This window comes from Porites lutea, chromosome 6 (genome assembly GCF_958299795.1).
Source record: "Porites lutea chromosome 6, jaPorLute2.1, whole genome shotgun sequence".
Classification (NCBI taxonomy): domain Eukaryota; kingdom Metazoa; phylum Cnidaria; class Anthozoa; order Scleractinia; family Poritidae; genus Porites; species Porites lutea.
The window spans coordinates 5,123,942-5,137,332 of record NC_133206.1 but is presented as its reverse complement, the minus strand read 5'-3'; the positions used below and the strand labels follow the sequence as shown (position 1 = coordinate 5,137,332).

At 39.4% G+C, this 13,391-nt stretch overlaps 1 protein-coding gene across 1 annotated transcript in view; it reads left to right on the top strand.

Moving 5' to 3' along the window:
- The window catches only part of LOC140940743 (TATA-binding protein-associated factor 172-like), a 40,956-nt gene that overhangs the window by 11,175 nt on the left and 16,390 nt on the right, over nt 1–13,391 (top strand). Inside the window, exons 11-28 of the mRNA XM_073389704.1 lie at nt 282–458; nt 1,170–1,310; nt 1,829–2,095; nt 2,377–2,499; nt 3,234–3,389; nt 3,944–4,098; nt 4,734–4,905; nt 6,072–6,182; nt 6,276–6,334; nt 7,033–7,117; nt 7,694–7,770; nt 8,488–8,605; nt 8,921–9,223; nt 10,226–10,348; nt 10,986–11,139; nt 11,451–11,557; nt 12,274–12,475; nt 13,230–13,378. Of these exons, the coding sequence (XP_073245805.1) occupies nt 282–458; nt 1,170–1,310; nt 1,829–2,095; nt 2,377–2,499; nt 3,234–3,389; nt 3,944–4,098; nt 4,734–4,905; nt 6,072–6,182; nt 6,276–6,334; nt 7,033–7,117; nt 7,694–7,770; nt 8,488–8,605; nt 8,921–9,223; nt 10,226–10,348; nt 10,986–11,139; nt 11,451–11,557; nt 12,274–12,475; nt 13,230–13,378 (2,679 nt within the window). The remainder of the gene's footprint in view (nt 1–281; nt 459–1,169; nt 1,311–1,828; nt 2,096–2,376; nt 2,500–3,233; nt 3,390–3,943; nt 4,099–4,733; nt 4,906–6,071; nt 6,183–6,275; nt 6,335–7,032; nt 7,118–7,693; nt 7,771–8,487; nt 8,606–8,920; nt 9,224–10,225; nt 10,349–10,985; nt 11,140–11,450; nt 11,558–12,273; nt 12,476–13,229; nt 13,379–13,391) is intronic.

Below are 13,391 nucleotides of genomic sequence, written 5' to 3'. Positions count from 1 at the left end.
GATATCATGTTCAACCACTGTTACGATGTAAGATTAATTTTTGTTGGATGTGGGCCAGTGTATTTTAGTTGGACATTGTTTGATGACCGACTGTAATTTGCAGCACTGCTGCTGAACCAGATTTTCAGCAGCAAGCTTAAATGGCCCTCTAATTAGTAGAACAAGGAAGACTGACTCTTAAAAATACTGCTTATTTGGCCAAATTTCAGCCTGAATGTTCTTAATCAGCAGTTTTTTAATAATGTTTATGAGCTTTATTAAATTTAATGTATTGTTTGCAGGTTGTTGCTCCTGTTCGTGAGACCTGTGCACAGACAATAGGAGTGATCTTAAAACACACTGATGCAGAGAGTGTGAAGAGGGTGATGATGGTGCTGTTAACACTACAAGCCCAGGAGGAGTGGGAAGTGCGACATGGAGGACTCATGGGACTTAAGTATCTAATGGCTGTTCGACAGGTGAGGACTGTTAATGTTATTGCATTCAATCAAATTACCAGGAAATAGTAAGTCATCATTATTTATAGTATGGAAGATTATTATAAGGTTGGTGGCTGAAAAATCTTCTTTGAAGCAAACCACTTAGTGAGCAGACACCTTGTGCCAAACAAACACCTGCCTCACTAAGTCCCAAATAATTATATTTCCTTCAAAATGAACCTATATGCCAAACCAGGGCTCAAAATAACAGCCTGTCAACAGACAATGTCTGGCCAGAATGGTGACTTGACTGGCCAAAAACTTTGCTCACTGGCCGTGTTGACTGGCCAGTGACACTCTTGTTCCTGAACAAACAGTTAAATTCTCACCTTTGAATCTTAGATTTTGTCTCTTTGTAAAGTACAGTCACGTTCACAAATAGATAATTATACAAGGATTAGTTAACTTTTTTCAACTCTTTCGACTGGTCAGAAATGAGACATGATGGAGCACAAATTTCTTTGGCCTGTTATCGTGTCTGGCCACCATCCGAAAATTATTCTGAGCCCTGCAAGCAGACACTTTTATTGGACACTTGTGAGGATCCCTTGAGTGTTCACACAATACAGGTTTTAATCAACCAAATGGTGAAAGATGAAACACAATCGCTTAATTGGGATCCTATACTACAGTAAAGACAATAGAGTATACATTTGTTTGACAAAATCTTTACTTTTCTCTGCTTAACAGGATTTGACTAAAGACTTGCTACCTCTGGTGTTAGACCCTATAGTAACAGCCCTCAAAGATGATGATGACGATGTTCGAGCTGTTGCTGCATCAGCCCTGTTGCCGGTTGCAGAATCTTTAGTCATGATTGCTCCTAGCTATGTAAGTTCAAAATGCAACAAGTATGTTGTATCGCCTCCTTTTGCTGTACACTGAAAGCATTCAGCTTTCCTTTTATCATAAATATTCATTTTATTTCTTTCTTTACCTTTACTTTTCATTATCATTTTCTTTTCTCATTTTTTGCTTTCACTTTGCTTTTTTTAGCCTTACTATGATTAATGCAATTATCTAATATATTACATATTTACTGTAACTTTGCCATTGACTTTGCATGCATACTTCTGTTTATACTTTATTGTAATAACTAATTATTGTGGGAGCCTATTCCTTATAAGCCTGATGGTTTCCCTTGGGCTTCCTCACCATTACCTTTTAATATTATTTTCGTTGATGTTTCTTTTTTTGTATAAATTTGTAGCAAAACAAAAAAACTTGAACTTAAGTACTAATGCACCATTTTGTTGTCTGGAGTGGCTATTAATAAACAGACAGACCACCCATTCTTTCTTCATTCCTTTCACTAACAGCCAGTGTCTTGCAATTTCCACAACTTGCAGGTCCAGGAAGTTCTTGTGACTTTGTGGGACACTCTGGTTGAACTTGATGACTTAACAGCATCAACTAACAGCATCATGATGTTGCTAGCAGGAATCCTGTCATGTCCGTCTGCTTCTATCAAAGGAACAGGAACCACCAGCACCATGTCTCTTACTGAACTGGTCCCAAGATTGTGGCCTTTCTTCCGACACAACATCAAGTCTGTTCGATTAGCAGCACTAGACACTCTCAAGACTCTTTTGGTGGGAAATCGTAAACAGAATAAAGTATGTGTGGTGTTCACATAGTATGTACTTGTAGGAGAAATCATCATTGTATAATAGTTTATTACTTATTTTATAAAATGACATATCATATTGGTGAACATGTTGGATTGTCTTAAATGCAAAAGGGAAAAGTAGCCACTCATTACTAATCATTTTTTAATTTTTGCTGTCTTTGGATAATTCAAAATTTTTGCTAATCAGGATATGAAACAAAACATTTTGGTTAAAGGAAAAAAGGGTGATTATATAAATTCCATAATAGATAAATTTATTCCTTTCAGCTTGATCCAGAGACAAACCTAGAATGTGAGTGGCTGAAACCAATCCTGCAAGATTCCTTAAGGCACATTTATCAAAGGTTTATACTGGAGTCTGACAGTGATGTTGTAGAGATGGCTTATCAGGTGGAGTACAATCTATTGTGTTTGAAATTAACACTAACATAATTATAATACATGTAAGAACAGGATGCTCCTGACATTATATTTTGAGTACAAAAGAAAATTGATGTTGATATTAATGTTAAGTTTACAATAAAATTTCCAATTAAGGTGCTTCCCTCTGAATGGGATTTGCAGTTTTGTGACCCCCCTCCTCCATGGAATTCCTAATAAGTTTCTTAAATAAGTTTCGTTCTTCAAGACTCCAACCCCTCTCTGAATTTCCAGTGCCCTCTGGGTGGGGGAATATGGATATTAATGTTAAGTTTACAATAACATTTCCAATTAAGGTGCTTCCCCATGAATGGGATTTGCAGTTTTGTGACCCCCCTTCTCCATAGAATTCCTAATAAGTTTCTTAATAAGTTTTGTTCTTCAAGACTCCACCCCCTCTCTGAATTTCCAATTATATTCTGGAGTGAGCTGAGTGGAGTATGATTCAGCACATGATAACATGTGAGTGAGGTTTCAGGTGTTTAGTTTTCCTTTCGGGCTCTCTCCCAGTCCCTAATGTTTTCACCACGATTCCAACAGGGTGCTGGATTATTTCGCTTTCCTATCATAGTCAAAACTTTATTGGCATGATAAGTTATGTCTCGTGGAAATTATAGATGTGCATGTAAGCAACTGTGTATTTCAGAGTGCATATTCAGCTTATGTTCAATTTTGCCTTTTATTTTTTGGTATTGTAACATCAGGTATGGACTGAGATGCTAAAGAGATCATCCAAGACTCTTCTTGGACCTGTTACTATTCCTTTCCTTAGCAGCTGGCTGGGAATGATGATGATGCCAGCTTGTGCTCCTATTGATCACACAGTGCTTGTTCAAGCCTTGCACAGAACTCAGAACAAGGTGAACAACAAAAATCGTTTGCCACTGAATTTCAAGTAAAGTCGACCGTCGACTCCCGAAAACTGGAACTCTTGCTAACTCGAACCAAAATTAACTTTCCTAGGTTTTCCTTCATGGCATTTTTTTACTGTAATTTTACCCATGGTAACTTAAACGCTCCATAACTCGAACCTCATCGTAACTCAAAGAAATTTTCGTTTTCTCTCAGATCATTTATTTTCTATATGAATTTGAACCATATTTTAAGTGCACGACAAGTTGAAACATTTTGTCAGTCCTGTTCAAATACATTTTCCAGTCCTGTATATTAATCACGCTTTGTTGCTTGAATCCTTTTCAAAATATCAAAAATATATCTCATGCTGTCCTTGAAGTTTAGTGTTATTGCTTGTCTTCCCCATCCCATTTGTTTATTTGCTTATTTTTGGTTGGTTACTTGGAACTCCCCGTGACTCAAACTTTTTTGATTTTATCGAGAGGGTTCGTTGTATTTTCATTGTCACTTAAAATCTGTTTATTCCACATTTCTAACATAATATTTTTGCGGCTGTTAGGGAGACCGTAATGCAGATAGAGCTCATATGATAAGAGGTCGACCTTCACAAGGTCACTCTGAACCCCAAACAGAAGTCATAGCTGGTGTTACCCTTGCTACTAGCATGACAGTGCGAGAACCAGCAGTCTTGAGAGCAAGGCTTGCCGCTGCAAGGTAGGTGCTGTGAATCTTCTTGCACCTTGGCTTAATGTAATTTAGGTGAGGTTAAACACGTGACAATGCTGGCCAATGGTCTCCATCACTAATTGTATATGGGGCAGTCTTGGGCATTTGCAGGGCTTTAGCATTTTTACAGCGTTTTTGCTGACGTCAATCATTTTACTTACGTTGGCTTTTTGTGCACAGTAGCTTTAGCATTTTTTGCTCCCAGCCCTCCCTTCCCTCTGGGTGTTTTTTGGTAAGTATCTGTGCATTTCTCCACTCAGTATGAGGGTGCCTGGTGGGTGCCACTCACTAGGTTGTCATGGTTACCTTCCAGGCTTGATTGCGCCATCCCTTCAGTTTGACCAGGCACCTTTCCCACACTCATATATTTTTGATGGGTTTATTTTTATTTCTATGTTATTTCACCGTCCACCTTGTCATGTTACAATATAATAACAAAGAAAAAATTACAAAGATTTACAAGTATTATCATCCACTGAACAACTGGGCCATTGATGTCACATTTCCATTCTTCAATGTTATTCTTATTCTTCAATTACCCAATTATTGGGTGGCTATAAAATTATAAAATAGTAAGCATTCTTCTCCCAAGTAATAGGCTAATTCTTTTCCCCTGTACACAGAGCATTTGGCTTGCTGGCATCTCATTTTGCAGAGTGTACCCCTGGAAATCCAGAAGAACCACATCCTCTGACATTTCTGATGCAAACTTTACAGTTCCCTCTTAAGTCTACAGCAGGTATCCAAACAATGTGTGCCTCCCTTATCCTGTCAGACTGGGCAAGCTGTCAAATGGTATGTATACCTAGCTATTCACACCAACCGCTCAAATAGACTTCTTTTTTATAGTATACATAAACTGCTGCCTATAAGCCCTGAAAAAATACATCTTCGTAAGGGGTTTTAGGAGGGCTCATATAAATAGAGGCGCTTTTATCCAAGGGGGTTTTACTTTATAAATGTATTTGCATTCGGCGGAGCTAAACGTAGTGGCAGTGACAGAGAATGTAAATACTTTCCTGTTGGTATGAACGCACGTGAGCCGCTATGGCGTTAAATGACTCTATTGTTATTAGGTATATAAGGTTTTGACAGTTGTAATGTATTCATCTCAGCTCCCAAACTATCAACTTTTATTTTTATATCTTACTTTATTCATCTATTGATTGATTTTTTACCTTTAACGACCGCATCAGTTTGGGGAATACGTTCCCAATTTTTTCCCATTGGGTTTTTGGGTTTTCGTATCAGGCGGCGCAATAGTGAATAGTTTAGCCTGAGTGACTTTATTTAGGAATATTTGTATACCATTCTTTAGTTATGATGTTGAACTTTGTATGTTACTTGGACGGCATTAAACACTCAGGTTCCATAGTTCGAGCTGCACACCCATTCCCATCTCTTAGTCGTGAATATAAATAGGAATCAGAATAGAAAAGTACTTCGAAACAAGCTATAATAGCGGCGCTTATCAAAATATGTTTTTCATTTACTGGTTTTAAGGGTCAAAACGTCATAATAATTGTAATTATTTTCAGTACATTTGGAAGAGCAGGGTACAAAGAAAGTCAGTTTTACAGCTTGCCATTTGGGCAAGCTGTAGCTAGCATGTACTAGCCCACAAGTCATGTCAAATAGCCCCCAAACCCTTTTTGATTAGCAGGATTGATTGCAATCCTTCTGTAATTTGAATTTCCCCCCAAAACAGCACTTGTTAGGAACAAAAATCACTAGCCCGATAGCAAAATCCACTAGCCCCACGCTATTGGACACGTCTTTCTTTGCACGCTGTAATTTGATGTAGATGGGCCTATAATTTGGAGGTGGGAGGGGGGGAATTGTAAGAGGGAGGGCTTATAAGCAGCAGTTTACAGTATCTAAGGTGATGAGATTTCCATGCTTCAATTTCAAAGACAATAGGAAGTTTAATATATTATTTTTCATTCTTTATTGCTCACCAGAAATGCCAATGCCCCGAAGAGAATGTTGCGCAGTTACACAGCATTTTATCTGAACAGGTTGTTTATGATGAGATTGCAATACTCAACACAAGGTTACAAACTGACTGTCAGGTACATTTTTTTCTGTTACTTACTTTAAGTTTTACCATGTGACAAGTGACTGCAGTTGTTGATGTCGTTAATTCTTTCATCCTTTTTACGTAGGGCCTGCTAAATGCATTACGAGAGAAAGGTATTGATGCCTCAGCAGGAATCCAACCAGGGTAAGTCAAAGTGCTAATTTTCTTCGGCATAAGATAGAGTTCAGTATGTGGCATAAGACAATAATGTAATTTGAGTGTATTATTAAAAAATGCCCCGTATTCACACTGTGTTAAAAGTATCCATAAGTATTTTGCTCATCGACAAATATGTGACATAGTCAAGAATCAGTGAGTTGTGCAGGGCTTGACACTAATTTTTACCTGATTTTAATAAATGGAGAATGAATTTCGCGCTTGGAAGGTGAAAAAAAAAAAGATAAGCCAGGATATTCGCCAGATCTAGAATTTTGTTGGGCTAGGTTGCAAAGATTTTTCTTTGAAAAGGCTTTAGTCAGCTGTTTTGGAGAAACCAGTACCTAAACGCTGATTTTCGTTCTTGGCCCAGTCTTGGCTATGATGGAACCTCTCTGAGCCTGTTTAGAACAAGAAAAAAGTGTAATACTGTAAGTTTGCCTTGTGTATGGCAACCTCTGTTTTAGAACTCTGTTTTACGTAATGTAACTTGTGCAAGGTATAGAGCCAAAACCCTATACCCCATCCCTTGATAGGTTAGATAAGAAAGTGCGCCTACCCCCTCTACCCCTGGGATTGGCTTGTGCCAGCATTATCGATTTCTTGTCTAAGTTCTTTATAAGGTGGGTACCTCTCCTCCCCTTTCGTAGATCAGTCTAGATTTATTATTATTTTTGAACCCCTAGGTGTTATACCGTGGACAATGCCGTTAAACTGGTGTCAGATATTTTCATGGACGTGTCTAAGAAACTTTCTCAACAGGATATTAAGGTTTGTCAATCTCTTATTTCCTTCAGCTGTTAACTAAACCTCTGGCCTGATTGAGGCTTCTAGTTGTAGTTGATAGAGCCCAGTGTTTGTGCTGACAGTTGAAAGTTTCAACTACAAACCAATTCATTTTATGACAGGACATTAAACAGCCTTGACTGACATTCCATCAGGTCCCTGCATTCGAAGGCTGTAACGAAGGTTTCGTTTTCGTTAGAGGTGTAGTACATCGAGGTTCCCCTTTATCAGATCCATATTGTACACATATGGGCCATTTCCGAGTTGCCCCAGGCCTCTGTTTCAAGGCGAGGCTAAGTGCGAATTTATTGATAGGAAAACGTATTTTTAAAACTCATTCTCACAACAAAGGTTTCGCATTCAGCCTCGTTTTGAAAGTTGAATCTCTCGGAACTCACAAATGGCGTGTTGAAAATGCGGTATGTCCAAATCAGGCAGTACCTTTCCTCAGGAATGTGTCACAGTGGTTGCAAACTGAATTAACAATATTCAAAATGCTGAAAATAAAGTCTTAAAAGATGTTAAAGATAAACGTTTATTTTCTCAAATAAACATCTCCAGGCAGCAGAAATAAAGAGAAGACATCTGATGACAACAATAGGACAGCTACAATCGGAGTATCAAAAACTACATATCAGGTTAGAATACATCACCCAGTTACTATACTGCCGATATTTCGTTCCATTCTAAATGAAGACGTCAACTCGATTACCAGCCGCTGTTCGGGAAATGAGCCCGCACTCTTCCCCCGAACAGACTCCTCTGAGAGAGAACCGAGAGGCCGGCGGAAATCGAGCCTATAATCTTTGCGATAAACAATCCAGACTTTCTCAGTTGTGCTATTTCCTCTTTTTGGTTCCAATAAAGGGTTCAGTTGGTAGCGATTTTGCTACTGCGTGGATAGCACTTGTAGGGTTTGTACTGCTTGATTTTGTTGGTTATGGCGCAACCAAGACGGAAACGGCAGCGAAAACTTCACTTGAAGGGTCAATTTCAGACTTCATCGTTTTGGTTCTGTTTCGTTGACATTGTCAAATGTAGGCGAATTATTCTGCTGTTAAATGCTTACAGACCGTGTGAAATTAGAAAAAAGTCACTTCGTAGTCGTGCAGTGAAGGCAAAGAAATGCGCAAAAAATGTCATGCAAGTGCAGAGGTGTTTTTTTGACGTTCTCGATGCCGTTGCCGTCATAGCTCCATAAACTCCCTGTTTTTTTAAAGTAGATCAACGTCTTCAAGAAACAAAATTGATCGCAGTGTGCTTTAGTATCAATGATATTTTGATGAGACCTTCATTTGCATGCCTGAGTAGAATTTTGACTTGTTTTTCTATTGTCGTTCTATTTTGCTGCTCAGAGTTCAGGCCAGTGTCGCCAGCACCTTGATCTTTCTAAACAAACTTCCCTTAAAGCTGAATCCTATTATCCGACCTATTATGGATTCTATAAAGAAGGAAGAGCAGACGTTAATGCAGGTCAGTCTGAATGCAGTCATACTATACCTTACCTGCAGAACGGTTTTTGGGCGAGCGAAGCACAAAGCGGGCGTAGAGCGCGAAACACGCGCGACGGGAAAATGGCGTTCTTCTGCGCCTTTCCCGTCGCGCGCGTGTCTCGCGATTCGCGCTCACTTTGCTCTTTGGTCGTAGTCGTCGTCTAAAAGTTGTATAATTTTAGGTTTGCAGTCTATGAAATTTCTTAAGCAAGTGCCTTGCATTTCTTGTCAGCACTGGCAAGTATGGCAAGTTTCTTTGTAGTAAACAACCTTTCTTTCCTCTTTCTTATGGAAGACTCGATCAGCCAAAGCATTAGCGAAACTATTAGAGCTGTGCATGGAGCGAGATCCTTGTCCAAACCCCAAGATCATCAAGAATCTCTGCAGTTTTGTATGCAGTGATCCTGCTGTCACCCCATCTGTGAATCTTAGTGTCTCGGCGGCAACCGAGGAGGCCCCAATATCGCCATCACCCAGAGGACAAGCTGAATCAAACTGTAATTTATTTTCTGGGGCAATGACCACAGCCATGGAACGGGGGAATACTGTGCAGTGTGATCAGTACAATGGGATTCTTTTGTTGGTCCAACAGCAGAAGGTACTCACTAAATAATATACCCCAAAACAATAGGCAACACTACGAGGCAAGGCTTGTTTACCATTTACGTTTTACATTTAAGGATTAAACCCACGAATGGAACCTGGAGCTAGTATTTTCTGTTGTGTGGGGTGAATTTTAAAATATTTTTCCAAAGGTGATCCTTCCTAAATCTTTTAAAGCCGCTGTCGAAAAGCTTCTCTGCAGATGATCAAATTATTAGCTTTCAACCATATCTCATGTTCGTGAAAATTAAACAGTTTGCATAAGTGAAGCACTGATACGTCGGTGCTCATAGACAAGCCGATAATCACGGACAAGCCTATGTCATTGCCTATACTGTTTGCGTTTCGACGTAGGGAAATCAGTTTGAGTATAATAGGAAAAAGGCTCGTAAACAAAACTGGCGAACAAGAAAAGTGAGATTAAATCATCGCCGAGTGCAATGTTAATGTTACTTTTGTCAAGAAACTAGCGTTGGTTTTTTTTCTGGAATAGGGAGTTTTCAATTTCAACTAAATGAGCACAAATTGTGTGAACCAACCGCTGACCTCACTTTAAGGCCTCGTCCACACGTATCCGGATATTTTTGAAAACTGAGGTTTATTTCTCCGTTTTCGAAAAATAGGCGACCGCACGGAGCGTATTTGAATCGTTTTTGCCCGTCCACGCGAACACGCAAAAACGATGGAAATACGATTGCGTGCTCCAAAGGGCATGTGCTGCATGATGTATGGCATCATCTTATTCGAAAACCTCCGTTTTCCTCGGTTCACACAAAAACGATAGTCTGGTGGCGTTTTCAAAAATCTCCACTCTAGGAAACGTTTGGAAAAGATGCGTTTTCGGTTACCGTTTTGATCGGATATGTGTGGATGGTAGGACAAACCGGAGGAAAAAAATCCTTTTTTTCAAACCAAAACGGTTAATCGTGGACGGAGCCTAAGTGTAACTGTGTGTCCAACTGTATAGTAAAATGTTAGCATTTTTTGCGGGTTCCAGAATGCTAGTACTTCAGCGTCAAAAAGGGCGAACAGTCATGCAGTGCGCAATAGACAGACTCCAGCTGGAGTGGATGGTGTTTTGTTATCCTCCACAGAAGAGAACGGTGTAGACGATGCAGAGGTAAGTTTATCACTTACTATAGGTACAATCAATACTTTATTTATTTATTTATTTATTTATTTATTTATTACAGATTCACTCCACTAAATCACAAACAGATAATAAATTAAAATAAACTAATCACTACTTTAAAGAAAAGTTGTTGAGAACTGAGGAGACAACCAAAAGCGCTAATACGCCTTACCAGAGATGCCCCCACATCATTGCTCTCAAGTTCTGTCATTTTGTGTAGGAAAGCTATGCACTTAAAGCCTATAAAATCTAATATCGCTGAGCCTTTACTCAGAGACTCAGTTATGTTAACTCAAAATAACAGTCCAGGACAGCTCAAACAGTCTGTGAGACAGAAAAGCTAACTTTGCCGGTAAGCTGTAATCGGTCTTTAAACAGTGGGCCCTGGAGTGACTAGACTACGAGTAGTCCCCCATTTTTCCTCAGGGATAGTTTCTCTCTCCCCGCCGCGTGTCGCCTTTTCTCGCGTGGGGTGATTTTCACGCGCGCTCGCGTTTCGCTCGCTCTACTATCCCTGAGGAAAAATGGGGGACTGCTTGTAGTCTATGGAGTGACGTGAAATGGGTCATGTTGATAGTAAAATGCCGTAATTCATTTAGTAGACTCTGGTTTGCTGTCATTTCAGACAAGTAGGATGTTAAGTATCCAAAGACAAGGAGCAGAGTTTGCTCTGGTGGAGTTAGCTAATCATTTTGGACGCTCACTGCCTGTCAAGTTACCAAAACTGTGGGATGCAATTGTTGGGCCATTGCAGGACATAAAGAAAGGAGGCCCTTTTGGTAAGAAGTGTGTTAGATGTTCTTTAAACAGTTTCCTTAGGTTTTTGTGAAGGGTGACTGCCATATTACGATCGGTACGGTACGAATGCTGCAATCAGTAAAACAAAAAAGTGGCCAGTATTATGTATCAGTGGCGTTTTCCATTTTTCACTCCCCTGGTTGTGTGATTTGAGTTAGCGATATTTTTGTTGAATTATCAGGGAAATGCGCTCAATTTTGTCATAGACGTTTATTCGCCTAAGAACAACATCTCCCATTTGTTACCAGACTGAACAAGTGTTTGGTGTCTTCTTTGTTTTCTTTTTACCAAGATGCGGAGAAACTTGTTGGTTTTGATACTGAAGCTCAGAATTTGGTGCACTGTTTACAAGTTCTTGAAGTACTTGTATCTACTCTACACACGGAACTACTATCAAAGGTAACTTATACTGCCTATTTTGGTTTATTTACATATTTAATACATGTATTTCTAAGCTTTGTAAGACTGGTTTTCACGTAGCAAATAGTCACTAGGATCGATGAAACGAGATATAGAAACAGAAAAACAAAACAACAAAAAACATTCAGCGATCTCAGAGGTTATGTGGAGACAACGATCGTGAACATATGGCAGTAATCAGTCTACCTGCCAATCCCGCGCCCACCATGCTTAATTTTCATTAAAGACGCGTAATGCGTTCTTGATTAAGTCCGACCACATTTTTGCTTTTCATGTGAGATTCTTTCCGATACGTTTGTCCGGAAATTACATCCGACTACAATAAAGGGTTCGTAGGACATGGCCAATGTTAGTCAGATATTGACAAATCAACGACCGTTACTTGAATCTCTCATATAAACTTCAGCCCCAGTCGTTCAAAGGCTGGATAGCGCAATCTACCGGATAAATCACTATCAAGCGGATAAGTATTAGGGAAACCAATTATGTTATCCACTGGATAGTGATTTATCCATGCAGTGGATAGCGTTATCCACCATTTGAACAACTGAGGCCAGCCTGTTCTATTTTAATGCTGTTTCGTTATATTTGATGTAATCGTTCTAATCGCTTACACATTCTTTCGTGGAAGCGTGGGCTTTATGCTCATTCTTTGTATTTGATGTTTTATAAAACGTGTTTCTTTTGGTTCGCAGATTATAGAGCTCCTTCCTAATCTTGTGCTGTGTATACAGCATCCTTACTGTGCTGTGAGACACTTGGCAGCAAGGTGTTTAGGAATCCTTAGTGTTGCGTCCACGCAAGAGACCATGACAACTGTAGTAGAAGATGTTCTTCCTCTCATGGGCACGGCGGACATCGTCAGAAATCGACAGGGAGCTATAGAAACCATCTGCTGTATCTTTTTTGTGTTACTGAATTATATTTAAAATGCTAGGGTGGTCAGGTAAATCAAATTGAAGTGCAATCGGATGGTTTGGCCAATGAGCAGCCAGGACTAAATTTAGAATAGGTTGGCAAGGAGGTAGCTAGTTGGATTAAGGAAGAAATTTCCCTCATCATTACACCGTCAGATTTATTTTACTAAAAACAAAATAAAACGAAACAAAACGAACAAACAAACAAAAACTTAAAGGTTAAAAAAGTGGACTGCAATGTATAAAGTTAAAGTCATTTTTGGTCTAAAAGTCATGTCCGATAGCCCAGGTTTAGTGGATTTTGCTATCAGGTTAGTAAATTCCGTTTTCAAATTGCCTGACAGGCAAGTGAATTTTGTTTCTCGGGCATTCTAATTACAGAAGGACTGTAATCAATTCTGCTCATAAAAATTTTCTTTCGGGCTAGTTAACCCGTTAGGTCCCAAGAGTGACTAACATTAATTTTCTCCTAACAACATCAGCAGATCATCAAGAGTAAAGGTTATGAGAATTACGAAATTGGTTACCAAAGGGAGAATGCTTTGATCTTAAACCAAATTCTCTCAACTATTCTTAAAAGAAATGTAAGGAGATCAGTCAGGAGAATTTTTATGTGAATCTTGAGGCTAAATGACTTTAGGTCAGAACATGCTAGCTACCTAATCGCGCTTCCCCCCTCCGTTCTCTTCATATCTGTTCTATGGTTTTGTCCTTGACTTGGAGCTTGACTGTAGGTGTTATTGAGAAGCTCGGTATAGGTGTGGTGCCGTACGTTGTACTGCTTGTGGTACCAGTGCTAGGACGGATGAGCGATCAGTGTGAGGATGTGCGGCTTATGGCTACTTACTCCTTTGCTACTCTTATCCGCCTGATGCCTCTCGAGGTAATGATCTATG